At 54.8% G+C, this 25,939-nt stretch overlaps 1 protein-coding gene across 1 annotated transcript in view; it reads right to left on the bottom strand.

Moving 5' to 3' along the window:
- Positions 1-7,239: 7,239 nt before the first annotated feature.
- The window catches only part of TUBGCP3 (tubulin gamma complex associated protein 3), a 68,359-nt gene continuing 49,659 nt past the window's right edge, over positions 7,240-25,939 (bottom strand). The window contains exons 21-25 of the mRNA XM_029938393.1: positions 21,497-21,585; positions 21,258-21,389; positions 16,654-16,794; positions 14,308-14,424; positions 7,240-11,522 (exon numbers count right to left, since the gene is read on the bottom strand). Of these exons, the coding sequence (XP_029794253.1) occupies positions 11,364-11,522; positions 14,308-14,424; positions 16,654-16,794; positions 21,258-21,389; positions 21,497-21,585 (638 nt within the window). The 3' untranslated portion in view covers positions 7,240-11,363. The remainder of the gene's footprint in view (positions 11,523-14,307; positions 14,425-16,653; positions 16,795-21,257; positions 21,390-21,496; positions 21,586-25,939) is intronic.

Below are 25,939 nucleotides of genomic sequence, written 5' to 3'. Positions count from 1 at the left end.
GAAGAGGGAACAGAATCTGAGGCATAAAAATGTCCAAAGGAACAACAGGCAAGGATACTGCAAAGATAACAGAGAACCAGAAATCAAAGAGGCTTGGCAAACTCAATGGAAACCCCTTCCAAGGCACATGGCAAACTGCTGGAAACCAGGATAGACAGTAAGTCCTGAAAACAGAAAGAAAAGGACACAGTGCGACATGGGAATAAAGGCGGAGACCTTGCTGTCACCTGAGATCACGGCCAGAGCCGGGGTGGCGGCATCTCCAGCACCACAGCGCCAGCCCCCATCTCCGTCTCTGCAAGAACATCCCGCAAAACCAGAGACACCACGCATGGCCCCACTCAGTACGGGACACGCCCCACCCTCCAGGCCTCCAGCGCCCGCCTGTGTCCTAAGTACTAATACTCAACGCGAAGGATTTGCACTGGTCTCGCTGGTGACACCTTCTGCCCCGCTCCGTGGACCGCCAGACGGACGTGCGGGCTGGGCACCCCACCGCGGAGACCGCCAGGCTGGACGGTGTGGGGGTCCTCGGCCTCTGCAGGGCACTCCCCGAATCTGCCCGTGGGTCACCAAGGCCCCCTGCGGCCGGAGTTACAAACCCTTCTGGAATCCGTCCTCAGGTCTCGTGGGCAGCAGCTCTGGATGCGAGAGGGCTGGATCAGCGCTCGCGGGCCCAGGGGCCTGACCCACGGGGCCCCCACCCCAGGCCTGCAGCCTCGGCCCCAGGGGGCTCGGCCCTTCCCATCCTGTGCACCTGAGGGCGGGAAGGGCCTCCCCCGGCCTCAGCTCCCAGCGATGTCCCCGGGAGCAGGGCACCCACACGCCCCTCCAATGACCCGAGGCACAGACCCCAGGCTGTGGAAGGGCGACCGGATGGACGAGGCCGGGCCCACAGCCCGGGGCGGACAGCAAGGCCGCTGGGCCCCCCGGGCTCCCTCGGCTGACCGGTGGCCTTGTGTGAGGCGAGGCGGCCTGAGGCTTGGCCAGCAACGTGGATCTCGGCTCCCGGCAAGCTGCCCTGCAGGATTCTCTCGCTGCATTTTTATTAAAACCTTACACCCAGAATAAAGGCAGAGAAATACAAATTTATGTCTCCTCTCGAGGAGACACCTGGTGACACGTCCACAGAACAATATCCATAATCACTCAGCCACATTTCCATACCATTTGACTCAATTTTCGGGAGAGAAGAGGTACATTCTCAGAGCGGGTAATGGGTGAGTAATCTCCGCCTCCCCGCCTCCCACCCGGAGCCCCGCAGCGCGCAGGCGGCCAGGGCGCGGCCGGAGCGGGGAAGGAGATGGCTGGGCCTGGCCCCCCATGTCCCCGCCGGCTGGCCCCTGGGGGCTGGGGCCACCCTCCAAGGCTTTAGTGCCTGGCAGCCAGCTCTGGCCAGGCCTGGTGGCCTCCTCCCCGGATTCACCAGCAGTGGAAACACCCTCCAGGGCGCGGTGCTGGGCACGTGTGTGCCCCCGAGGCCTCGCTGTGCAGGCGTCCTGCCCTCGGGGGTGGCGGCCACTCCAGGGCTCGGAGTCCCAGACAGCACGGCTCCCCAGGCCCCAGGGACGGCGACCTGGGGTGAGGAGCTGCCACACGGGCAGGTGTGGGATGGCCCCTACCCTAGGACAGAAAGAGACACGTGGTGACCCGGGGACCCAGCCGCCCCCTGGGAAGGCAGCAACCCCGGCCTACGAGGGCAGGACTGCAGAGATTCAGAGGCCCGAGAATTCACAATGGATGGCCAGGGGCTCAGCCCACGCGCCGCGGCCCTCTGAGCCGCCCCAATCAGAGGGAGAGACACATGCCTGCGCCTGAGAAGCTCCCACCCCACCTGAGGGCACGCCACTGACTGGAGGCCCCCCACGGCACGCGCTGGGGGCCGTCAGAGCCTTCACGCACGGCCAGGCTCCCTGCAAACCGCTCAGCCCACCCCTGCACACAGGGGACCCCTCTGGTGAGCAACTCTGGCTCCGGAACTCTCCGATGCTTTGTCAAGCCTCTTCAGAACCGAGCTGTGGTCTGACCCTTCCTCCTGAACTTCCTTCGTCCCCGAGGCCCTTTTCCGTGAGGATCTGACCCGAATCACAGCCAGCTGGCCTTCCCGGCCTCCGCCGACCCCCACCCACCACGTCTCGGGCATTTCTCCGGATAAAGCTCTCACATACGTCATTATGCCTTGCTGTCAGCTTCTGGGGGGTTAGCACGAGCACACAGAAAACCCAGCGAACCTATACACAAGCTATCACAATCAGTGGGCAATTGCTACAACTTAGAATGACTTCCGGATACAAAATCAATATATAAAACTTGGTCGCATTTCTGTGTATCACTAACAAGTAAAAATGGTACCTTAAAGAAAAGACAGGCGTGCCTGGCTGGCTCCGACAGTTGTGGTCTGACTCTTGATTTTGGCTAAGGTCATCATCTCCCGGTTTTCGGGGGATCAAGCCCTGCGTCAGGCTCTATGCTGACAGCCTACAGCCTGCTTGGGATTTCTCTCTCCCTTTCTCTCTGCCCCTCCTCCACTTTCTCTCTCTCTCTCACACACATTTTTTAAAAAAGTACACTAACATTTTAAAAATGAGGCCACTAAGAATAAACCTAACAAAAGTCGTGCAAAGTCATCATGGAGAAATATACAGAAAATTGAAAGGCATTAAGACAAAAGTAACATGGTAAGATACACTATGTTCATAGATTGGAATAATATTATAAACATGTCAACCTCTCTTTACAGGCAGTACAATCCTAATCAAAACCTTACTCTTTTCTGGTGACAGAATTTACACGAAAGGAAAAAGGTCAGAAACAGCCAGGGGTTCCTAGAAGAAGAATAAGAAGTTTAAAACACTTTCCTTAAGAGATCTTAATATGTACTATAAAACTACAGAAATTAAGATAGTCTTGTGTTGATGCAAGGAGAGACTATTTGGCCAACAGAACAAAACCACAAATATGTAGATTTCTGGCTTAGGACAGAGACAGTATTTCAGATCAGACTTCTCAATTGTTGGGGCTCGGAAACGGAATACATTTATGGAAAAGAAATGAAACTGAACTTCTACCTCACACCATATGTAAAAACTCATTCCAGGTAAATTGAAAACAAAATTTGAAATATAAAACTACTACATTTTTACCTTCCATGATTTCAGGGTTGGGATGTACTTCTTAAACAAAATGCAGCATTTGCTAACCAGAATATTTTTATAAAACAAAGATTCACAGATGGCTCAATATTGAAATTTAAAATAAGGAAAAGACAACATAAAGAAAGCCTACCAGAAATTGGGAAGAGATGTGTGCAATGTCTATAACTGACAGATCATTCGTATATAAAATGGGGTGTCTGGTTAAGTGCTCAACTGGGTCCAACTTCAGCTCAGAGCATGATCTTCTGGTTTGTGAGTTCGAGCCCCACATCAGGCTCCCTGCTGTCAGTGCAGAGCCCGATTCATATCCTTTGCTCCCCTCTCTCTCTTCGCCCTTCTCCCACTCATGGGTACATTCTCTCTCACAAAAATAAACACTAAAAAAATTATACACACACACACACACACACACACACACACACACACACACACACACATCTCCCATAAATCAGTAACAAAATGGGAAAAAAACAAAACTCTCCAAAAGGTAACGACAAAAACATGCAATTCAAAAAATGGGAAAATTCAATGGACAGCAAATATATAAACTCACATCCAACCTCAATACTGATAGGAATTAAAGCCACGAGATACTATCATAATACAGCAGTCAGACTGGCAAAAAAATCTAGTAATGACTGTAAAAGCCAAAAACTGCCAATAACCCCAACGCTCATTAAGAACAAAACGGCTGAAAAAGCTGCGGTGTCCGGAGCCCGGAGCCACGAACGGCAACACGTGAGCTCCGCTACAGCTGGAGGCTTCGGTAACACGCGTAAGCCGTGGGCGCCCGTACGGCCTCACCTCCGAAGGGTTGAATCCAGGTCCCACGAACAATCGGTTATTCTTGGCAATGCAAACACAGGTGGGGAGACCACAGCGAAAAGCAGGGGTGAGTGACACAAGGGTCGGGATGACTTGCCCACACGGACAAGGCAGGACATGGCAGGAAGGGTCAGAGGAGGCTGCCACATTGGTAGCGATGCTCTGTATTTTAAACTAGAATATAGGAACATGGCTTCTTGCTTTGTAGCTAGTCTTTAATCGTGACATGTCATAAATATACGCAAAGATTAATTACACAGAAAAATCTGTATCTGCTTCTCTTAAGTAACAGCAGTAATTTTAGAACTGGGACGGACCAGCACGCCAGTGAAACAGCTCGTCAAAACCATCTTCTTGCAAACGCAGTGATCGATCCTCTATCAGAATCTGATTCTGCCTTTCTCAGCAGCATGCAGAAACGCTGACCACTGATTCCCTGCAACACTGTGCCCTCGGCTTCTGTGACAGCCCAGCTCTCCTGCTCAGCCTCTACCGCCGGGGGTACTTGCGGCCGAGTCCTGGGCCTTCTCTATCCTCTCTCTGGGCTGACCTCACTAAGGCCCCTGCCTTCAAACGCTCCGCGTGGGCCGACCGCCCCCAAACGTCTCTCTCCAGCCCTGACCTCTCCTGAGTCCCAGACTCGGAGGTCCAGCGCTCACATCTCTGACGCTCTATCCTATAAACAGCTGCCTCGGCCTCCCAGGACAGCCACCTGCACTGACGGCAGAGGACCCCTGCTCCGCCCGGGCCCCTCTCCCTGCACCGCAGACAGTCTCCAGGAAGTGAGGGCGCACCTCAGTCGTCCCCCACTCTGCCAGCTCTCACGGCTCCCCACTGCCAGGCGGACCTTATCCCCACTGCGGCCTGGTATCTGGTTTCCCTGGACGCGTCTGGTTTGGTTTGTATCAGGCAGAATACATCTGCTCTCTACGATCCCATCTTGGCCCAGAATGGCAGCCCTGCCTTTCCAACTGAAAGTACAAATTAGAACACCATAAATGTTAATACACATTCGGTGAATGAAGTATCTAACTTTAAGACCACTGAGTACGAAGAAGGGTCTTGTCTCAGCAGGTGAGGAAAACAAGTAGCGAGATAGCAGACTTGGCCTCAACCACACGAGTAACCGCATCAAAGGCAAACAGCCTAGAAATTCCAATAAAAAGAGATTATGTTGAATTTAAAACACAAACCTAAGTGTGGCCCAACTACATGCTGTCTACAAGAGGCCCACGTTATTTATTTATTTTAGAGAAAGAGAGCATGAGATGGGGAGAAGGGCAGAGGGAGAGACCATCTTTTTATTAACATTTTTAAAAGGCTTATTTGTTTGGACAGAGAACGGGACAGGACGAGCGGGGGAGGGGCAGCGAGGAGAGAGGGTCCCAAGCAGGCTCTACACCATCAGTGCAGAGCCTCCTGTGGGGCTCAAACCCACAAACTGTGAGATCATGACCTGAGCCGAGAGCAAGAGTCAAACACTTAACTGGCTGTGCCGGCCAAGTGCTCCAAGAGGGAGGATATTAAGCAGCCTCCACGCCCGGCAGACCCCAGGCGGGGCTCAGACCCCAACACGCGGGACCGGGACCTGAGCCGAGATCACGAGTCAGCTGCTCAGCTGACTAAGCCACCCCGGTGCCCCAAACTATCCACTTTAAATATAAAGCCACACATATGCTAAATATAAAAGGATGGAAGAGAGACCCCATGCTAACACAAATCGAGAGAGGTGGAGCGGTTGTAATAGAGACAACATATGTTTCAAAGCAAAGAATATTACCAGAGATTGTGAGGCTCACTTTACAATGATAAAATGGGTCCATTCATACAGGAAATATAACAGTCCTAAACACTTATGAACCTGACGACACAGCTTTAAAATGCAGAAAGCAAAACCTGAGAGAAACGCAGAAGACAAATTCATAGCTAGAGTGTAAGGACTGCAACGGCCCTCTCTCAACAAACACCAGGAAAAGAGACAAAAATTAGTGCAAATGCAAAAGACGTGAGCCAACCACCGTAACCCAACGGAATTCAGAGGACACCACAAAACATTAGAATACACCCCCTTTTAATGTGCACCTAGAACACTTACCAAGATAAGCCGTCTCTAGGGTCATAAAATAAATCTCAATACATTTAAATGGATTCACCTCAAAAAAGCACACACTCTGCCCACCGCGGGCTCACGTTACAAATCGACAACAGAAAGGAGCCCGGAAAGCCCACAGCAGTTTGGAAACCAAATAACGAACTCCTAAATAGCCCGTCGGTCAAAGAATGAATCAAAAGGAAAATTTGGAAGGTCTTTTAAAAGAACAAAAAAGAAAGAACATAATTAAAATTTGTTGAATGCAATGGAAAGATCTTAAATTAATTACCTTGCCTTCCATCTCAAGGGGGAAACAAAAGAAAAATTCAGAGTAAGCAGAAAAAATAAAGATCAGAGTAGAAATCAAAATGTAAAGGAGAAAACAATAGAGAAAAATCAATGGCAACAAAAGCTGCTCGTCGGAGAAGATAAAACTGATTAATCTCTCGCCAGGTGCGCGGGGGAGGAGTGCCCAGTCTCCCCGCAGAAGAAGGTTCAAATCCCGTGTGTGGAAATCCCCCCTCAAGGCAGAGCACCACTCCTCCCCACTAAGGGCGGCTGTACTGGGGACCCGCGAGAGCACAGCACAAAAAGAGGACTAACGGGGGGGCCATGCGGGGAAGGAAGTCATCTCCGCCCAGTGACCAGGGTCGGCATCCACAGGGATGCGCCGCGTTGACAGTGTGCACCCTGCATCCCTGGGAGAAGGGCACTCCTGGGCCTTCCTCCCAGAAACTACAGTCGCAGCCCAACCGTAAGACAGCAGACAAAACCAACGGAGGGACATTCCGTAAAATATCTGACCAGTACTCCCAATAAAACTTCCTGGACCACAGAAAACCAAGAAAACCCAAGAAAATTGTCTCAACCAAAAAGAGCCTGAGGAGATGTGACAACCCAGCACCATGTGGTGCCAAAGACAGGTGCCCGGAACAGACAGGTGCCAGAACGAACAGGTGTCCTAGACAGGTGCCCGGAACAGTCAGGTGCCAGAACGGAGAACGGACAGGTGTCCTAGACAGGTGCCCAGAACAGACAGGTGCCCGGAACGGACAGGTGCCCTGAACAGAACAGATGAAGCCCCATCCAGCAGAAACATAGGGACATGCACAGGTAATTCGTAGTTTTCTAGTAGCAATATTTAAAAAGAAAAAAAAACTGGCAAAATTAATTTTAATATATTTTATTTAAGCAAACATATACAAAATATCACTTCAACATGTACTGTGTGAAAAAATATTGAGCTATTTTACATTCCTTTTTTCATACTAAATATTTGGGATTTGCGGTGTATTTTACACTTACACACATCTCAGTCCAGAGGAGGCACGTTTCAGGTGCCCGACACCCGTGACGGACAGGCGGACCTAATTAACAGCTATGACCTAAGGGTGACGACTGGAAACTACTATAGTCACGGGGAGGCTCCTCGGTTAGTCGCGGGCTGATACACAGACGTCGCTTCCCCACCAAGTCTCCATTCGTGGTTAAAACCAGCAGTAGCAGCTTTGTTAGGATTCTCCACACATTCCCATTTGTCCGGAGTCTTTTCCCTGCAAACCATACCCATGGGAGACTCTGTCCACACCATGGACAGAAATAAAAATCTATGCTGACGAGCAGAGAGCCTGCTGGGAGCTCAAGTCTTTTAAAAAGGCCTAAACAGAGAGAATATATTTGCAAATCATCTGTATGATAAAAGACTAATATCCAGATATATGTGAAGAATTCTCAAAACTCTGTAAGAAAACAAAAACCCAATAAAACATGGGAAAATACCTTGACCAACACAGTTTCATGGCCAATGAGCATATGGAAACACGCTCGGGGTCATTAGACACGAGAGGAGCGCGCGCTGAGAGCGCAGAGCGGCCGGTGCGCCTGTGAGGCCATCCAGACCCGAGGGCGCCGCTCCCGCAGCAGGACCGGGACGGCAGGAGACTGGAGCTCCGTCCACGCCGGCCAGGCCCTGGGACCAGAGACGTCAGCCCGCGTGGACGCCGGCGGTCCCCGCTCCTGGCCGCCAGGGACATGAAGGCCTTTATCCAGAGACGACGCAGCTGCCCTGGCGGCTTTATTGTCAACAAATGCTGGCGACGACGTAAAGGATCAACAGGTGAACGTGTTTCCTCGTGTGACGGGAGTCACAAGCTCTCGGTTTAAAGTTTTTTCTGCGCGGTTTGCCCGGAGCCGTCCCCCCGACGTGACCCGCAGGCTCTGAGGACGCGCGGACACCGGCTTCTGGGTCCTTCCTGCTCGTGGGCGGAGGCCTCCTTCTGGGCCGTGCCCCACCAGTTCGTACGGCGCAGTTTCACACGTGGCTCGACAGATTTGTGTCTCTTTCTATATTCTTCCTTTTCAGAAACAAAAAACTGAGGAAACAAGCAAACTTCCTAGAAATTCTGAACTGTAATGATACAGTCAGAATAAGGATCACAGACTAGTTAGAAATTAATGACATGGAAACTGGCTTCAGAAAACCTGTGATGTGACTCAGAGCAGAGACAGTTCAGCCAGCAACACAGAAAAATCCCATAAGCTTTCAATTCAGGAAAAAATAAACCAAAGGAAGAAGAGGAATATATTAAATATAGAACAGTAATTTGAAAATAAACAATGGGCATCTATGCATAGTAAAATGATAATATCAAGAGAGAATTCTTGAAAGACATAAACCACGATCACACTGGCGAAAGTGACCAGGAGGAAAAAAGAAACCACAGATACAAGACAGTAGGAACGAAGGAGCTTTGACTCAAATGTGAGTTTTTCAATAACATAAAGGCATCTATATACCCATTAGCGCCAACAAGCCTGAAAGCCTAAATGACCACACATGACCTCCTGGAAAGAAAGAGGAGCGCGGGATGCAGGACCACGCAGGGCTGAGCGACCGCGGCCTCGGGACTGCCGCACGGCCACGCCATCAGAGCCACCTCCCCCGAGTCCAACAGACTCCGCCCCAGTCCCCGACACCCAAGGGAGCTGCACTCCCCCATCGCCCACGCCCGCACCCCGCCAGCTCAGGTCCCTCTAGACCACGAGGCCCAGCTGGCCCTGCTCCGCCCTATGCGGCCCTCCGGGAAGCCTGTCCTCCCTGCCCGGGGCCACAGCCCGCCGGCTGGCTCCCTGCCCCAGACCCCGCGTGCTCGTTTCCGGGGACACTCGTCCCTTCACGCAGACGCTGCCTTGTGACCCACTCCGAGTGTGACCGTGCCTAGTTGACAAAAGTGCTTATTTCCTAGTGACATTTTCACGTTGGCTGTCCCATGGTGTCCCACAAAGCGAGGACCTGCTCTCCATAGGGCTGGGAGAATCTCCTGGTGACACGCAGGTGCACAGGAAGGAAAGGGGCCCCCACCTTCAGTCAAAGCTGCTAACCCAACAGACTCGAGAGAGGCAAGTCCTGAAAGGGGACAAGGGCCCCCGCAGCCACGGCCCGTGACCCTCCCGGGTGAGAAGAGGCGTCCTCAGGGACAGGACACCTGGGCTGGGCCCCCCTCGGCTGCCGGAAACACACTGGAACACAGGCGCTCCGTCCACGAGAACGCAGCGGCGCCCGGCCTGAGACACACAGTCCTGTCTGATCTACACCGCAGGCCTGCAGGTCAGCACCACGACCATCCTCTGGGTGGAGCAGCGGCCGTCCCTCCCAGAGCCGCGCTGGGCGCCTGCCTCCTGCCTCCAGGGACGACTCCCGCCTGCAGCGGGCTCTCCCACCGCAGTGGGGCCTGAACTGACCCGGGCCCTCTGTGCTGCCGCCTCACCTGCCGGACCCACAGTTCTGCCAGAGACACCCCCGGAGGCCCCCCACAGAGCACCTCCATCACCCACGAGCCCTGCCTCCTGGGCTCAAATGGAGTTTCGGTCCCCAAGTCTGGACTCATCCTCCAGAGCGGCTGGTACTGAGGACTGGAGGAGGAACGCCGTGAGCTAGGTACAAACAGGCCCCCAGGGCAGAGGCTGGTTTTGCAGCCCAGCGCCGTAGTGGGCTGCGGGCCCATCCCTGCACCCAGAGCTCCGCCCCGCCCCTGAAGGCACCTGGGCCTTCTCCCAATTCTGCGCCTCTGCCAGCAAGATGCGCCCCAGGAAAGCCTAAGGAAGGTCGCTTTGGGGCGGGGGGTGCGCAGACACCCCTCCACATGCGTCAGGCCAACTGCGCCTTCGCTCTGCTGCCGCTCGGCTCGGGAGTGTCCCACGGGAGGCCCACCCTGGACGCAGCGCACCGTCAGTCCTGGGAAGCCCTCGGGAGAGAACCCTGCTCCAAATCCCAATCTGACAAACTTTTCAACTGAAACCAAACTGCTCTCTTATGGCGATGAGATGCGCTCCGCAGCGAGGGCCAGGGGAGTGACGAGGCCAGCGCCCCCCGAGGGGCCGCATCCCAGGTGTCCCCGCCGTCCGCACGGGTGGCCTGCCCCCCTGGCGAGGGGACGGCTCTCCCCTGGCTGCTCCATTCAGGGAAGAACTGATACAGTGCATGATGACGGCTTTTAATTCTCCAGTCTCACTTACGTGACATGATAACGGCAGGTTTGTGTGACTTGAAGTGACAGTTACCAAAAATGGGCCCCCCACATCTGATCAGTATATAAATATTTACAGTGAAAAAATAGGCAGGGAAACAGAAAACCTCCATTATTCCCGTCAGGTTCTTTCCAACACTCATCGGAATTTGAACATAAACTAGTCCAATCACTTCCTGTCTCCACGTCTACATCGTGCCCTCAGCCGACAGGCGAGGGAACCCAGGCCTGGGTGCTCAGGTCACCCCTGCGTCCTACTCGTCTTCAGAGAAGTTTCTGAAAGAGTAAAACTGTAAACTTTGAAAGGAGAAACGTGTAAAGGCTCTTCTTACAGGTTAACGTTTCATACACTGCGAACCAAACTAAAATGCTCTGTGTGTTTTCCTGGCAGGGACATTGTTTCAACTCAGTTTGATTATAACAAAAACTGCCTCTAAGGAGGAGGTTAAAAAAACAGCAACGTGACCATCTTCACTGATGAACACCCGTTGGCCCTAACTTCCTCTAAAAGCAACGGATTTCTCGAACAGTGACACATATCACCTGCATCGTGGAGAGCTGACGAAGCCTCAACAGAGTGTGGTGTCTCTTAAATACGAAGACTTTAAAAAATAAATGTGAACAGTGCAAACCAGCCTACTTAACTCGGTGATTTCACAAGTATCTCCAACTCCACGTATAAAACCAGGCCTTTGATTGGAGGGACGCCGCGCCACCCGAGTGTGCACGCCCGGGCCCTCGGTCCCGGCTCAGGACCAGGGGGGCTCACGTGTGCGAGCCACGCCGCCCACGGGAGCCCAGGGACACGCGCAGCCTCGGCTCCCGGGCCTCGTAGTGCTCGTTGAAGTCCAGCCGGAAGCTCAGGAACCGCAGGCTCTCGTCGGGGCTGGTGGTGAGCAGCACCAGAAACTGCTGCACGACGCCCTGGGGACGAGAGAGACGCGTGTCAGCGGGGCCGCCGGCCGAGGAGGGCCCTCCCCTGCAGGGGCCCTGCAGCGACAGCCACGGCGGCAGGTGCCCCAGAGGGAAGAGACACCCGCGCGCACAAGCACAAGTGCACGATCGATCGGCCTTACTTCAGTCTCTGCCCTCAGGGCAGGGAGGCTCTGAGGTTCAAACGCCCGTTCTTTTTAGCATCTTGTCAAAGTGGACACTCTTAGAAACGGACCCCTTTTTAATGCGTTTTGACATTTATTTTTGAGAGAGGAAGAGAGAGAGTGAGTGCGAGAGCACGAGCAGGGGAGAGCAGAGAGAGGAGACACGGAGTCCGAAGCAGCTCCAGGCTCTGAGCGGTCAGCACAGAGCCCGACGCGGGGCTGGAACCCACGAACTGCAAGATCGTGACCTGAGCCGAAGTCAGCCGCCTAACCGACTGAGCCCCCCAGGCGCCCTTCTTTTTATTTTAGACATAAAAGCCAGTGTTACACTTTCACCTCTCCGCGGGTCACGAACGAGGGCTGAATCGGAACGCCCTCCCGGGAAAGCACACGGCGAGCACGAGGAAGGACCCGCCTCAAGGCACCTCCTCACCAGGGGACTTTGTAAACATGAGGGGACACACAGAACCTTCCTCAAACTTCTCCACAAGGTGGGGCGGTACATGAGCACAGGCCCCGCCCCTCAGGTTCCTGGGCCGCAGCCAGCAGGCGCCTGTCTGTCCGAAGCAGGTGATGTCTGTCCCCACGCCTGCAGACCTGCAAGCCTGAGCTGCGGAGAAGTCATCGCTGAAACACCACATGCCAGCAGTCCTTCCAAGCCTCAACAGCACCTCGGGCCCTGTCCATGCTCCTGGGCACTCGGGTATGTGACACAAAGGACCGTGTACACACCTGTGGTGGCGCACAGGGGGCGCTGTGGACACTGAGTCATTTGTTCTGGGAGACAGAAAGCTTCAGACAGACTCTAAGCAATTCTATCGCTCAACTATAAACTGTGGCTCCTTGTTCGGTGACAAATCGGATGCGTGCCAGCATGTGACGGTCACCACGGGGAAATGTGGGGACAGGTCTGTGCTCAGGCTGGGAACTCCAGTCATGGCTCAAGAGCACACTAACGCCCTGATGCCTCAACAATTCAGAGGACAGAAAAGGACTCTTCAGTTAAGGAAAAGAAATCCCCATGGCCAAGATTCAGAAAGAAGATTAGGACTATAATTTGCATAAAACTGGGATTATACAGATTACTTTTCAAAAACATATTAACTCTCTCAGGAAAATGTGTAATCACCCCTATCTCTCTGAGAAACAAGCACAGCGACAGACATTTTCAAGACTTCTCTGCTACAGACATACAACTATCTCCATTAACAGTCCTGGGGCTCCTGGGGGCTCACCTGAGTGTCTGACTCTCGATTTCAGCTCAGGTCACGATCCCAGGATGGTGGGGTCGAGCCCCGAGTTAGGCTCCATGCTGAACATGAAGCCTGCTAAGATTCTCTCTCTCTCTCTGTCCCTCTCCCTTTCTGTGTTCTCTCTCTCTATCTGGGGCATCTGGAGGCTCAGTCGGTTAAGCAGCCAACTCTGGAGCCCCGCGTCGGGCTCTGTGCTGACAGCTTGGAGCCTCACGCCTGCTTTGGATTCTGTGTCGCCCTCTCTCTGGCCCTCCCCTGCTCACACTCTGTCTCTCTCTCTCTCTCTCAAAAATAAATGTTACAATTTTTAATTAACTTAAAAAACTTTAATGTAAAAAACTCAGTTAAAATTGGGCTGACCATTAGGTATACATTTTTTTTTAAGTTTATTCATTCATTTCCAGAGAGTGAGCATGAGCAGGCTGCAGGCTGCCAGCGCAGAGCCTGACGCAGGGCTCAAACCCATAAACCACGGAGATCATGACCTGAGCAACACCAACAGTTGGGACATCAGCAGGCTGAGCCACCCGGTGCCCGCAGGTGTCCGTTTCTAAGAATTGTGAATACATACTATGTCCACACACAGGGACCGAGTAGGCATTTCGTGATCAAAACAGCTATTTGGGGAAGATGCCTGTGCTCCGAGCATGACCCCGTCTTTATCACCACGAAGGAAACGTGTTGTCAGGAACCGTGCAGCAGCAGCTGGCAGCAGATGAAGAGCACTCGGGAAGGGACAGAGTCTCCCCCTGCTGACGTCATGCGGAAGACCGCCACCAGGAGTGGGAGGACCCGGGAAGCAAGGAGGCGCCCGTGACCAGGGGCTAGCTTTGGGTGCGGCCCTGAGCTGCGTGCAGACACGACACACAAGGACGCGCTTTCCAAAGGTTTCAACGTCAATGCTCCATGTGCCTTCCTCATTAGTTCCTAGCGACTGGAAGTAAAAATTCTTCACAAATTCTTTTCGCCTGTATCCCCATCACTAAAATCACATGGACAGCAGATGGAACCAGAAAGCAAACCCACGACAGAGAGAAGGGGCAGAGCACACGGCCTCTGTGCCTCGGCCTCGCTCTCCGCCTCCCAGGGCTGTTGGCCGAGCTCAGCGCCCGCTGCCCCGCATGCCTGGCTCCCCCGCAGCGCCCCGCACGCCCTCCGGCCTCAGCCTGGCCCTCCCGGAGACCCCGCCCACCACCTACACCACCAGAACGCTCCCAGGCCGGCGTCCGGGGTCAGCCCAGGGTCCCGGGAAGGTCACAGCCAGGACTGGGCACCTCTCGGGGTGGAGGGTGGGCCGACCTGGCGGCAGCGGCCCCTGCAGGGGCGCAGGGGGCGGCCCGGGCCCTGCCTTATCAGCACCTGGTAGAAATGGGTCAGTATCCGCAGCTGCGAGCACATTTTCGGTATGGATTCTCGGAACTCTTGAATCCTCCTGTTCTCCTCCTCCTCCTCTGCAGCCGTCACTCCCCACCGGCCCTGGAGAACGGGAAGGACCAGGTTACATTAAAGTCCGGGGGTCAGAACCCGCCAGGGAGGATGGGGCTGGGGCGGGGGTGCGTGCTTCTCATGTCCTCGTGCTGCCGCTGAGCACGGTCCTTCCTCGGTGACTCCTCCGGTTCGGGACGCACGGTGGGAGGGGCTCTCTATCAGCACACAGGGCACAGAGACCGCTCGCTGTCAGAGCTGCGGCTTTGCGCTGCGCAGCGGGGTACACTCGGGAAGGTCTGTGCAGCCGAGCGCCTCCAGTGCTCAGCGGCGACATTGCCCTACGGCCGCATCTGTGCAGCGCCCGGTGCTCTCCTGACTCGGGCGGCACGTGGGAAAGGGGCGCCGAGCGGACCAAAGCAGTGGAGCCCATTAGCCTTGAGCTTGGTGGGAATGCTTCTGGCCATTTCTCCGAAGCATGGTGGATCTCTCTGCACTGGATATAGATCTACTTCTATTTGTAAAAGATTGTTCTTAATCCATGGCGAGTCTGACTAAATACCTTTTCAGCTGGCCTATACAGGAAGTAGTGAGGGATCTTTTCTATCAGCGGGAATATCTCCTGCCCCAACGAGGAAATGTTGGTGTCTCTTCTGGCTAGTCCTTCTGTGTCCCTCAGGAAGCCACATCGCGTCCGTCAGCTTCCCTGTTCAGACGCAGCCCGCCGCGTGCCACCCGTGTGGCGTGAGGCAGGGCCGAGACTGCCTGACTCCACTGACAGAGGGCCCATCGCCCGCCGTCCTCAGCTGGGAACTAATGTCCTGGGAGGCGCAGGGCTCTTTCTGGACGTCATTCTGCTCACAGCTGCCTTGCGCACGGGGTCTTGAACGCTGCAGTGGCCCTAGGTCTAATTGCTTCTGCAACTATTTTGCCCCTGAATTTAAACAATTTCTCAGGTACAGTTCGAGCTGCCGGCTGTCCTGTGATATCCCTAAGTCCATCTGAGTAAATCACACTGGACAGTCCTGACTCATCACGTAGATGTGCTCTGCTCGGCACGGATGGCTTATGGTCTGGAGCAAGAACCGTCAGCCCCCACACGACTGGCCGCCGTGCAATTCCAAGAATGGAAACTCTCCGGTCTGATTTCTGCAGATCTGTGCAGGTTAGTAATTCTCCAGAAGGGGAGATTCCCCGGGGCTGCGGGCAGCTGTGAAAGTCACAGCAGTGACTAGCTTTTACTGAGCACTTCCTAAATGCTAAGTGACGGGCATGCACGACGTACGCCCATAGGTCACTCTGCGTAGTGTCACTCCCCTTCCCAGGGAAGGAGACCGGCCCTAGAGCACAGTCAGGAAGGAGCCTTCTGTCGGTGAGGCACCAGGGCATCCTGCACACGGAGCAGTGGCTCTTCAGGGTCACAGACATGCACGCCCGATCTCGACGAGAGCAGCGGACTGCTCCTCCCCTTTTCCTCAAGCACACTGATGAGACGGCGTGTGCCCCAAGTGGTTGTGAGTTTTCCACATTAAACAGGATCCTAACACAAAGTTTAAGGACACACTTTAAAATTAACTTATGGGGCACCTGGGTGGCTCAGTCGGTTAAGCCTCCGACTTCGGCTCAGGTCAGATCTCACGTTCATGGGTTCAAGCCCTGTGTCAGGCTCTGTGCTGACAGCTCAGAGCCTGGAGCCTGCTTCCAGTTCTGTGTCTCCTTCTCTCTCTGCCCCTCCCCCTCTCATGCTCTGTCTCTGCTTGTATCAAAAATAAATAAAACATTAAAAAAATTTTTTTTAATTAACTGAAAAATCTGTCACCAAAACAAAGCACATTAAAAAAATAAAAAATATACAGATTATAGCAAATATAAGAAATCTCATGAACAGCCGAACTTGCTCAATAAGTTTCATAATCCAAAGCCACAGAGGACATAAATACACTTTCGTGAGGTCACTGGAAATAGCCACAAATACAAAAGTTCAGGTCCCACGTGGACACAGGCACCCACCAGCCTCAGGGAACAGGCGGCGCAGAGCCGGCGCTGTCTCAGAGACCCAGCACCTCCCTCGCGGGGTCCCCGGGTCTGTCTCCGTATTTTCACGACAGGGTGGCAGCGATGATGACCGGCACCCCAGATCAGTCACGCCGTCTCTGGACTCCACGCGCAGGTGTGCCCAGTGTCAACCTGAACATTTCAGGGACTGTCATTTGTCGCATCAGTGCTCCTGGTGGCGACGAGCTCCTTCTGGAGCCCGGGACCCCCGGCATGAAGCCTCACCTCGACCTCATGCTGCCTCTTCCTCTCCTCGAACAGCAGTCGCCTCTGCAGCTCCTCCAGAGCCGCTCTGTAGATGGCGTCCTGGGTGCTCTGAAGTTCGATGATCTGATCGAACACGGCTCTGAGTTGGTTCAAAAGTGCCTGAGGACGGGAGACCAAGCGTTTTCTTTTAATGACTAGAGCGTCAACGTGCTCGTTCCTAGTTGATCGAAAAAACGAGTAGTAAAAACACATTATAAAACAAGATACCAACTCACACCCTCAAAGGGCTCTCCACCTGCCCATTCACTCATACTGAGCACGCACCATGTGGCGCGGGGCCCGGGTCCCCCGCCCCTCAGAGCACCTCGCACGTCGCTGCGTGGCCCCAGGAGCGGGACGCTCCGAGGGGCAGAGAGGTTCAGGAAAGCAACTCCGTTTTCTCCACTCTCTGGAGCCACACACACGCAGCCCAGACATCGGCGATAAGAAAAAGGAGGGTCTGAACAAAATGAGAAACAGGGTCAGCACAGTTTTTAAAAACCAGGTCACAACACGCACGCACACATGCACACGCGGTCCCACATGGAACCTGCCAGTGTTCGGGCCCAGCGCCCCCTCCCGCTGCACAGCGCCCTCCACCGGCACCTAGATCTCAGGTCCGCTCTCTCCCGGTGCGGCCACGAAACTGAGCTCAGCAAACATCATTTACACAAATCAAAAATACATCCGTGCAAAATCCCACATACACACTCGGGGTCCCGCAGCAAACACGGACAGCTGCGCCGACAGTGGGGACAGCGGCAGGGGGCCGTGAAAGCCAACACACACGGGAGGTCTCTCGTGGACGGTCTGAAGGACCCCGCGATCCTCCGCCAGCTCAGAGTTTTAAATAACCCGTTAACAATTTGAGAGGAAAAAAATGGTGAAATCACAGGAAAAAAATTGTGTTGAAACGTCAACAGCCACTCACGATTTATGCAAAGCATCTAAGCAAACCAGAGCTCAAGGACCCTCCATAATCTGATAAAGGTCCGAGGAGATGCTGTGACAGTGGAGAAAAAAGAAGACGTGTCTCAAATGTCGGGAATGAGGCGTGGAGCCCTACCCGTGCTCCGGCCGACCGGCGACCATCCTAGGTCAAGAAAAAGCAGAAAATGTACCCTGTGGAAATGTCCTATAAAGACAGGACCCACGTGGATCCAGGAACTACTGGGATTTAAAAATGGTACAAGAGCAAAGTAAGGAAAGTAGCAGCATCCCTGCAGAGCAGCCAAACCCCACATGCACAGTGACAACCCACCAAAGACGTGCAGCTGCTGTGGGAGGAGACGACAGGACTGTGCGGAGCAGAGGGGCACCGGCTCGCAGGCCCGGCCTACCGCTGCTGGGGAAGGCGCTCGGGTCAGCGGGGACGCATGCGAGGCCACGGTCACGGCACTGTCCACCGGACATGCCACGCCCGCTCAGCCACGGCCCCATGTGGGCTGCTGCCCCCAGGCACGAACCTCACCACCTTGCAGCCGCGCAGAGGTGAGGACCCGGGTCCGTGGCCGATTCCAGGCTCACCACAAGGCTGCTTGTTTTCTCGCTTAATACCAAAAAAGCAAAACAAAAGACAGACATGGGCCAATTCTTCTGTTTTTGGTAAAGATTTGTTCACCACTTCTACAGTACCAGGAGACACTGGAGCATGAGGGGGTCACCAGTCGGCTCGCACAGCGCGGCCGGGACCCTGTGCGCTGGGCCGCCCCAGGTCGGCAGAGAAGTCCGGTGGGATTCAGGACCTTGGTCAGCAACGCGGAGCGAGGGTCACAGACACATGCGCGCGCAGGACTGGGCAGGGAGCCCACAGCCTTGTTCCTTACGAAGGGAGGTACCAACAATACACTGAAGTTTCGTGACACATCGTTTGACTCTGTTCTACAGATTAGGTTCCTTAAAATACAAAACCTCTAGTGATTATTGCAAACCATAAAATTAAAAGTAAAACTAGGGGCGCCTGGGTGGCTCAACTGAGCGTCCACTTTGGCTCAGGTCATGATCTCATGGTTTGTGGGTTTGAGCCCTGAGTCAGGCTCTGTGCTGACAGCTCGGAGCCTGGAACCTGCTTCGGATTCTGTGTCTCCCTCTTTCTATGTCCCTCCCTCATTCGTGCTCTGTCTCTTTCTCTTTAAAATAAATTTAAAAAGACAAACATTAAAAAAAAACATTTTAAAGTAAAACCAGCAGCAAAGGGGCCTTTTCAAAAATGGTATGAAGCCTTTAACTCCCTGACCCTTCACTGAAGGGACCGGGGACTATGGGGACTAGCTTGCGTGGGAACTCCCCTGAGCGCAAGTGGCTGCCTCCAGGTAAACACCCTCACCTTGGGTCCTGCTGCCCACAGGAATCTTCTGGAGGCAAGATGCGTGACTGTTTCGTACCCAACCACCGCATGTGGGGGTGGGGGCTGAAGCCCCACGCTGTGGGCCACCAAGGGCTCCTCCTTCCCTGCAGACTGAGGTCCTGCGCGTGTCACCCTCGGAAGCGAGGCTCACGCACTGCCCCTCCCCACCGCGATCGCTGTAACTCACACGGGACGGCTCTGAGCACGTCAGGCAGCGTGAGGGCGGTTTCCGTCAATGATGCCATTTGCCTCCCACACCCCTAATGAGAGAGGCGAGTGTCACGGCCTGTTGACTGGACGAGGCTGCGCCCGCACAGCCCACAAGGACGCGCATCCGCGGGCAGGACGGCCCCGCGAAGGGTCTGTGCGCTCAGCCGGTCAAGACCAGGCGCGCTGACATAACCGAGGCTGCAGGTGCGGCCCTCACGACTCCCTTCACACCGCCAGTGCTTTCGGTTACTTTGTGCCGTTCTTTCAATCGGCGGGCCCAAGCTCTCCGCCCAGAAGCACGTGAGGGCCCCGTGTTACCCAGGCGAGGGCGGCGGTCGCCAGGGTGGCACACGGACACCAGCCGCGCGCCGTGCCCGGGAACGCAGCTGCGGCACGCCCAGGCCCCGAAAGCAGCGCGCTCTCCTGGGGAGCTGTCGGCCGAGCCAGACGTGGCCCTCTGCCAGCCAGAAACCCCTCCCCAGTCACACGGCTAGGGTCCAAAGTGCACCTGACATTTTGACTCTTAGGTCACACCAGATTTGTTTCAACTGAAAACAACGTGTTCCTGGCTTCCCCAGATGTCCCAATAAAATCAAAGCTCCAGAAGGTTCGGCCACATGAACAGCCACTTTCAGAACACGGGCCCACAGGGAACTGACGCCAGCAACTGGGCCGGGGTCACGTAACCCACGAACGATTAAGAGTTCGTCTAGACAAACACCCTGTTTTCTGCCGCGTGCAGCCGGACGCCTGCCCTGTGAGGTACACACAGGAGACGCCACCGTCCCTAGAGCGCGGGTGAAGGCACAGCCCCGCACGGCGCACACCCTCATGTCCTCTCCCGGACTCGCAGACGGGCTCATGGTTCACCTGTGCCTTCCAAGCCGCATGGGAGCACGCGGGGGGGCGAGAACACAGGCAGCCGTGAGCACACGGGCGGGTGTGAGCACACGGGAGGCCAGGAGAACATAAGCAGGTGTGAGCACACAGGCAGGTGAGAGTGCACAGGTAGGTGAGCACACAGGAGGGTGTGAGCACATGGGTGGGTGAGGACACAAGAAGGTGAGAGGACACAGGCAGATGTGAACACAGGCGGGTGTGAGGACAGGGGCAAGTGTGAGCACACGGGTGGGTGTGAGCACACAGGAGGGTGCGAGCGCACAAGTAGGTGTGAGCACACAGGAGGGTGTGAGCACACAGGAGGGCGTGAGCACACAGGAGGGTGTGAACACACGGGCGGGTGTGAGCACATGGGCGGGTGTGAGCACACGGGCGGCCAGGAGAACATAAGCAGGTGTGAACACACAGGCAGGTGAGAGTGCACGGGTAGGTGAGGACACAGGAGGGTGTGAGTGCACAAGTGGGTGTGAGCACACGGGTGGGTGAGGACACCGGAGGGTGAGAGGATACAGGCGGGTGTGAGGACACGGGCAAGTGTGAGCACACAGGAGGGTGTGAGTGCACAAGTGGGTGTGAGCACACGGGCAGGTGTGAGCGCACGGGTGGGTGAGGACACCGGAGGGTGAGAGGACACGGGCGGGTGTGAGCACACAGGCGGCCAGGAGAACATAAGCAGGTGTGAACACACAGGCAGGTGAGAGTGCACAGGTAGGTGAGCACACAGGAGGGTGTGAGCACACAGGAGGGTGTGAGCGCACAGGTAGGTGTGAGCACACAGGAAGGTACAAGTGCACAGGTAGGTGTGAGCACACGGGCGGGTGTGAGCGCACAGGTAGGTGTGAGCGCACAGGTAGGTGTGAACACACGGGCGGGTGTGAGCGCACGGGTGGGTGAGGACACCGGAGGGTGAGAGGACACGGGCGGGTGTGAACACAGGCGGGTGTGAGCACGGGCTTTACCAGCGTCATACACGTTTCAGAGCATGTTCTTGCTCTAACTCCGCTCAGAAACGGTCCGCCTTGAACTCCCAGTGAGAAGTCAGCACTGCTGTGGGCACCGGGCCATCTCTAAGCTCCCCCGTGGCAGCCGCCCTGCTCGTCTCGTGCAGAGGGCGAGTCCGACTTACTCTGGAGTCGGCGTCCAGCAGGCAGCGGGCGATGACGGTGTCCAGGAACACCTCGTGCGCCGCGATGATGTGGTCCAGGTCCTGGGCCTGCTGCACCTTGCTCCACAGCTCATCCCAAGAGCACTCAAGCACCTAGGAAACGACAACGTGAGACTCGGGACGGGGTCGCGCCCTCCTGGCGTAGGACCTCTGACCGCAGTCACCGCGCAAAACCGTCAGACGTGGCTCATCGAAAGTACCTCGAACGTGATGTAATACTGCATCTGGTGGATGAAGTGGACCATCTCGGACGCCAGGATGTGGCAGTGGTGCAGCACCCCGGAGAACTCTGCAAGAAGCCACAGAGCTGGCGTCACGCGCGCCGCACTCAGGCGGCGCACCGCGCCCGCAGGGTCAGCTGCAGGCTCGCTTTCAAAAACCCCTTAAAACATGATCGATGTCTGCGCCATTCGAGCTACGCAAGGGTCCAGCTACCTAATCAGCAGCGTCCATCACCTCACAGAACGCAAGAACCTGGTAAGGAAAAACATAAAACAAAATAGCTGCATCTAAAGCTGAGTAGACAGATCTTGTTTCGCAAGTGTGCACACACACTCAGTTCTGTGGCTTCTTTCCAACACGCATGGCTGCCGCCGCTGAAGGCATCAGGACTCCCGGCAGTCTGGAGACAAAAGGGACATTTCCTGAAGGGCCCGAGCCCAGAATCTGCTTCTGCTCTTCTGACAAGATTATGCAACCATCAAAAGGCGTGAACTGAAGGTCAGCACGAATGACCGTTCTCTGCTCACACTTTGAATTTCACATTCCAGACCCGACCAGAGTGCCGGGGGCAGACGGGACCGTTGGAGGAATGGCTTACGCACACTTACTTTTGTTTCCACCCAAACACCTTCAGTTACGTAGCAAATCGTCACCACTGCACAGGTGTTCGCGAGGCCATCCCTGCCCCTCGTGAGAGAGGACGGAGGCAGCGAGCAGAGCACGTGGAAACCAGTGCTGCGCACTTCAGAACACTCCTTTCTCTGGCAAGGGGCCGTGACACGTGGGGACGTGGCTGGCCCGGTGAGCACGCAGGCCGCCTCGGAGGATGAGCCTGGGCTCCGCATCCCACGGCACGCTCCCTGCCGGTCCCTGGTCAACGGTCTCGCGAAGCACAGGTGACGTGAGCCTGGAACGTGCCTCTCTAACCAACCCTCCCGGGGCTAAGATGTCAGTGTCCTACTCCCAGCCCCCTCACCTAACTTCCGTCCGGTGTAACAGCATAACAAAATGCTGCTCTATGCGGGACTCAGCGCATCACGGTGTAAGCAAGCTTCTGGAGGAAACGACCCACACTCACAACTCCGATCTGGGCTTCGGCCCAGGGCTGCGAGGACAGGGACCGTGCCCCTCCCAGGCCTGGCATACGGGCCTTGACCCAGCGTCCGCAACGGCGCCCAGGTCCCGCTGCGACACCGAGCCTCCGGGTCTTCCCTCTAGTCCACCTGCGCCATGTCCAAATACGCAGCGCTTTGCACGGACCCGAGGGAAAAGCATCTGCTTGTCTTCAGGCTCACGAGGAGGCCTCCCTGCACCGACACTCCTCTCCACAGAGAGGCTAACAGGACTGACGGACAGCAGAGTCCGTCACCTGTCCTGGTAAGCCGACCCGGATGTGCCCCGGAGCACAGAGACCCGTGGGCCTGTCCCCTCACCTGCCCCAAGTCAGGGTGCTGCACGCAGCAGACGAGCACGCAGGGGTCACTGCTCTCATCTGCAGGTCTTGGGGTTCCCGGCCTCCCAGGGGGTCTGCACTGGGGTCCCGTCCACCATCAGTCCAGCAGTGCTTGGATGACGTGCTGGCTTTTAGTTGCCCCTGATAATGACTTTGTGAACACGCTCTACATGTCACGTGTGAGCTCATGAACCAGGAACTCGGTCAGGCGTCACACAGCTGACAACACGGTACCCCCGTCACTAACTCCACGTCACGACACGGAGTGACCTGGTGCACGATTTCTCCACCGCCGATTAGTCTACGAAACTCTCCCGTGTCTCGAGTCCTGGCTTTGCACCTCAGCCAGCCGTCCACGCCGCCCGAAAACCCGCGGCCCTCGGTGCCTTCCTGCCTCCTGCCACAGCCGCTTCCCGCCCGCCCGCTGCCTCTGCCCTGGGGCCCTCCCTCGGGGAGCCCCCGCCGCCCCCGCCTCAGCCCCCAGCGCCACCCCCTCACCTCCACCACTCACGCCGTCCACACCCTCATCTCTAGCTCAGATCTGTATCAGGCTGCAAATCAGTCCCCAAAACAAAGCCAACATTTGTACCAAGGTCCAAAAAACACATAAACACAGGGCATCACCTGGCGAGCAGATTTAAAAGCAGTTTCATGCACAAAACCAGGCAGGAGTCTCTCCTATGGCTGATCACTCGTAACTCCTTGCTGCCCTCTGCGGGTGCTGGTGGAACACGGAGTCTGAAGAGACCCCCTGCTGGGCTCCGCAAGGGCTGGACCTGCTGTGGACCTTTGACAGTGTGCAGGGTCGTTAAAAACTAAACCAAGTTTCTGTTTTAAAAAGTATCCTAGGGGCACCTGGGTGGCTCAGTCGGTTAAGCCTCCGACTTCGGCTCAGGTCAGATCTCACATTTGTGGGTTCGAGCCCTGCGTCAGGCTCTGTGCTGACAGCTAGCTCAGAGCCTGGAGCCTGCTTCCGGTTCTGTGTCTCCCTCTCTCTCTGAGCCTCCCCCCTCTCATGCTCTGTCTCTCTGTATCAAAAATAAATAAAAAAACATTAAAAAAAAGTATCCTAATATACTTTCTTCACAGCTGCAAACCACCTGTATTGATGACTGATGCTACTATATTCAAAAGTGACTATCAAATTACCCATCTGACTACTTGCTCAAGGCTCAGACTTCAAAGAGTGTCAGGGAGAATCAGGATTTCTCCCGCCTCCTGGGTTCGGAATCTCTACTTGCCACCACAGGCCTCCTGCAAGCACCGTCTGCTGTCACCGCGTCACAGGCAGGAGGCAGGGACGCTCGCACCAGCGCCCTCCCGAGGCGGCACTGGGAAGTGCGTGACACAGACAGGCAAGTAGTAAGCACTGTGGACACGAGGACACTGAGGCGGAAGGCAAGGAGTCAGCCGTGGCCTCAGCCTGGTGCTGGCGGGCGGCGCACTGACCCAGGCAACGCCGCTCAGCACCAGCCCGGGCTCGAGAACCTGGGACACACGTGCAGCTCCGGAGGGGTGGCTGCTCATCTGCATATGCGACATGGGACACACAGAGAGAAGCTTTAAAGAGAAAAACGCCTACTCGTTTCTTAAGTTATCACTTCCCCAGGTCTGGGACACCATCAGTCATCAGATGGACCATTATATTAACCACCATGGAAGAGAAACTGCTGCCACTTACACTGGCAGAACGCCACAGCAGTGCTGGGGTGACAAGCCCCCCCCAACCACTCCCACCACCCTCAACTTCAGGTCAGGAGATCCTTTTAATACCACCCTCTGGGGAGGGAGGGACCTCCACCTCCTCTCTTCCCTCAACACACAAAGGTTGAGAATGAATCCAAGCTCATCTGGGCCCCTAGGGGGCTCAGCCAGTTAAGCATCGGACTTTGGCTCAGGGCATGATCTCATGGTTCATGGGTTCAAGCCCCACATTGGACTCTGTGCTGACAGCTGAGAGCCTGGAATCTGCTTCAGATCCTGTGTCTCCCTCGCTCTCTGCCCTCCCGCCCTCTGCCCTCCCTCTCCCTCTCCCCTCCTGCCCTCGTGTTCCCTCCCTCTCTCCCGCCCCCCCTGGTGTTCCCTCCCTCCCTCCCTCTCTCTCTCTCTCTCTCTCTCTCTCTCTCTCTCTCAAAAGTAAGTAAACGTTAAAAAACTTTTTTTTAATACAAGCTCATTTACCTGTATTTATCATTTTGTTAGATATTACTTGAAACACATATTTAGTTGCCACCGACTGCGAAAGCTTTTACATTAACTGACTCCAATAACAAAAACCTCTGTACTACCAGAACCAGATCCTTAAACGATTCTGGTATCAACAACTGCTTTCTGTCCAGTTAAATGACAAATACATAAAAACAGGCATAAACACCTTGGTAGACACTATCAAAAACTCCTGTTCTAAGCAAATCATTTTTTTTCCTTTGGTTGGCTTTTTAATTTTTTTTTTTTTTTTTTTAGTAATCTCTATACCCAACATAAATGGGGCTTGAATGCACCGCCCATGATCAAGAGTCACATGCTCCACTGACTGAGCCGGCCAGGCGCCCCCCAAGCGGATCATTTTCAAATGTAACCATTTACTCCAAAATATTTATTTTGATAAATATTCTTAAAATATTTGGGATAATGACCAGTGAGACTGTACACATGGACCAAGCCAGCGCCACACATTACACACGCGTGCATAACTCCAAAGGCTGCTCCCAGGAGCACTTTATGTAATGTTCTGAAGTTCTGCCTCAGATTTATGATTGGAAGATGTTCCTAAATTTGCTATATTAACAAGAAGAACTAGCTGGTTGATTTCTCTCAAGCCCAGTAAGGTGCCTGGACATCATCAACAACTTTAGAATACTCCTTATCAATAAAAGGAAGAACACTACACCCCAACTCTGTTGAGCAAAAACCAGTTTCCTAAAAAAACAAATACAATGACCAAAAAAAGCATTACAGTCATCAATAA

This window comes from Suricata suricatta, chromosome 4 (genome assembly GCF_006229205.1).
Source record: "Suricata suricatta isolate VVHF042 chromosome 4, meerkat_22Aug2017_6uvM2_HiC, whole genome shotgun sequence".
NCBI lineage: Eukaryota > Metazoa > Chordata > Mammalia > Carnivora > Herpestidae > Suricata > Suricata suricatta.
This window is presented reverse-complemented; position numbering and strand designations above follow the sequence as displayed.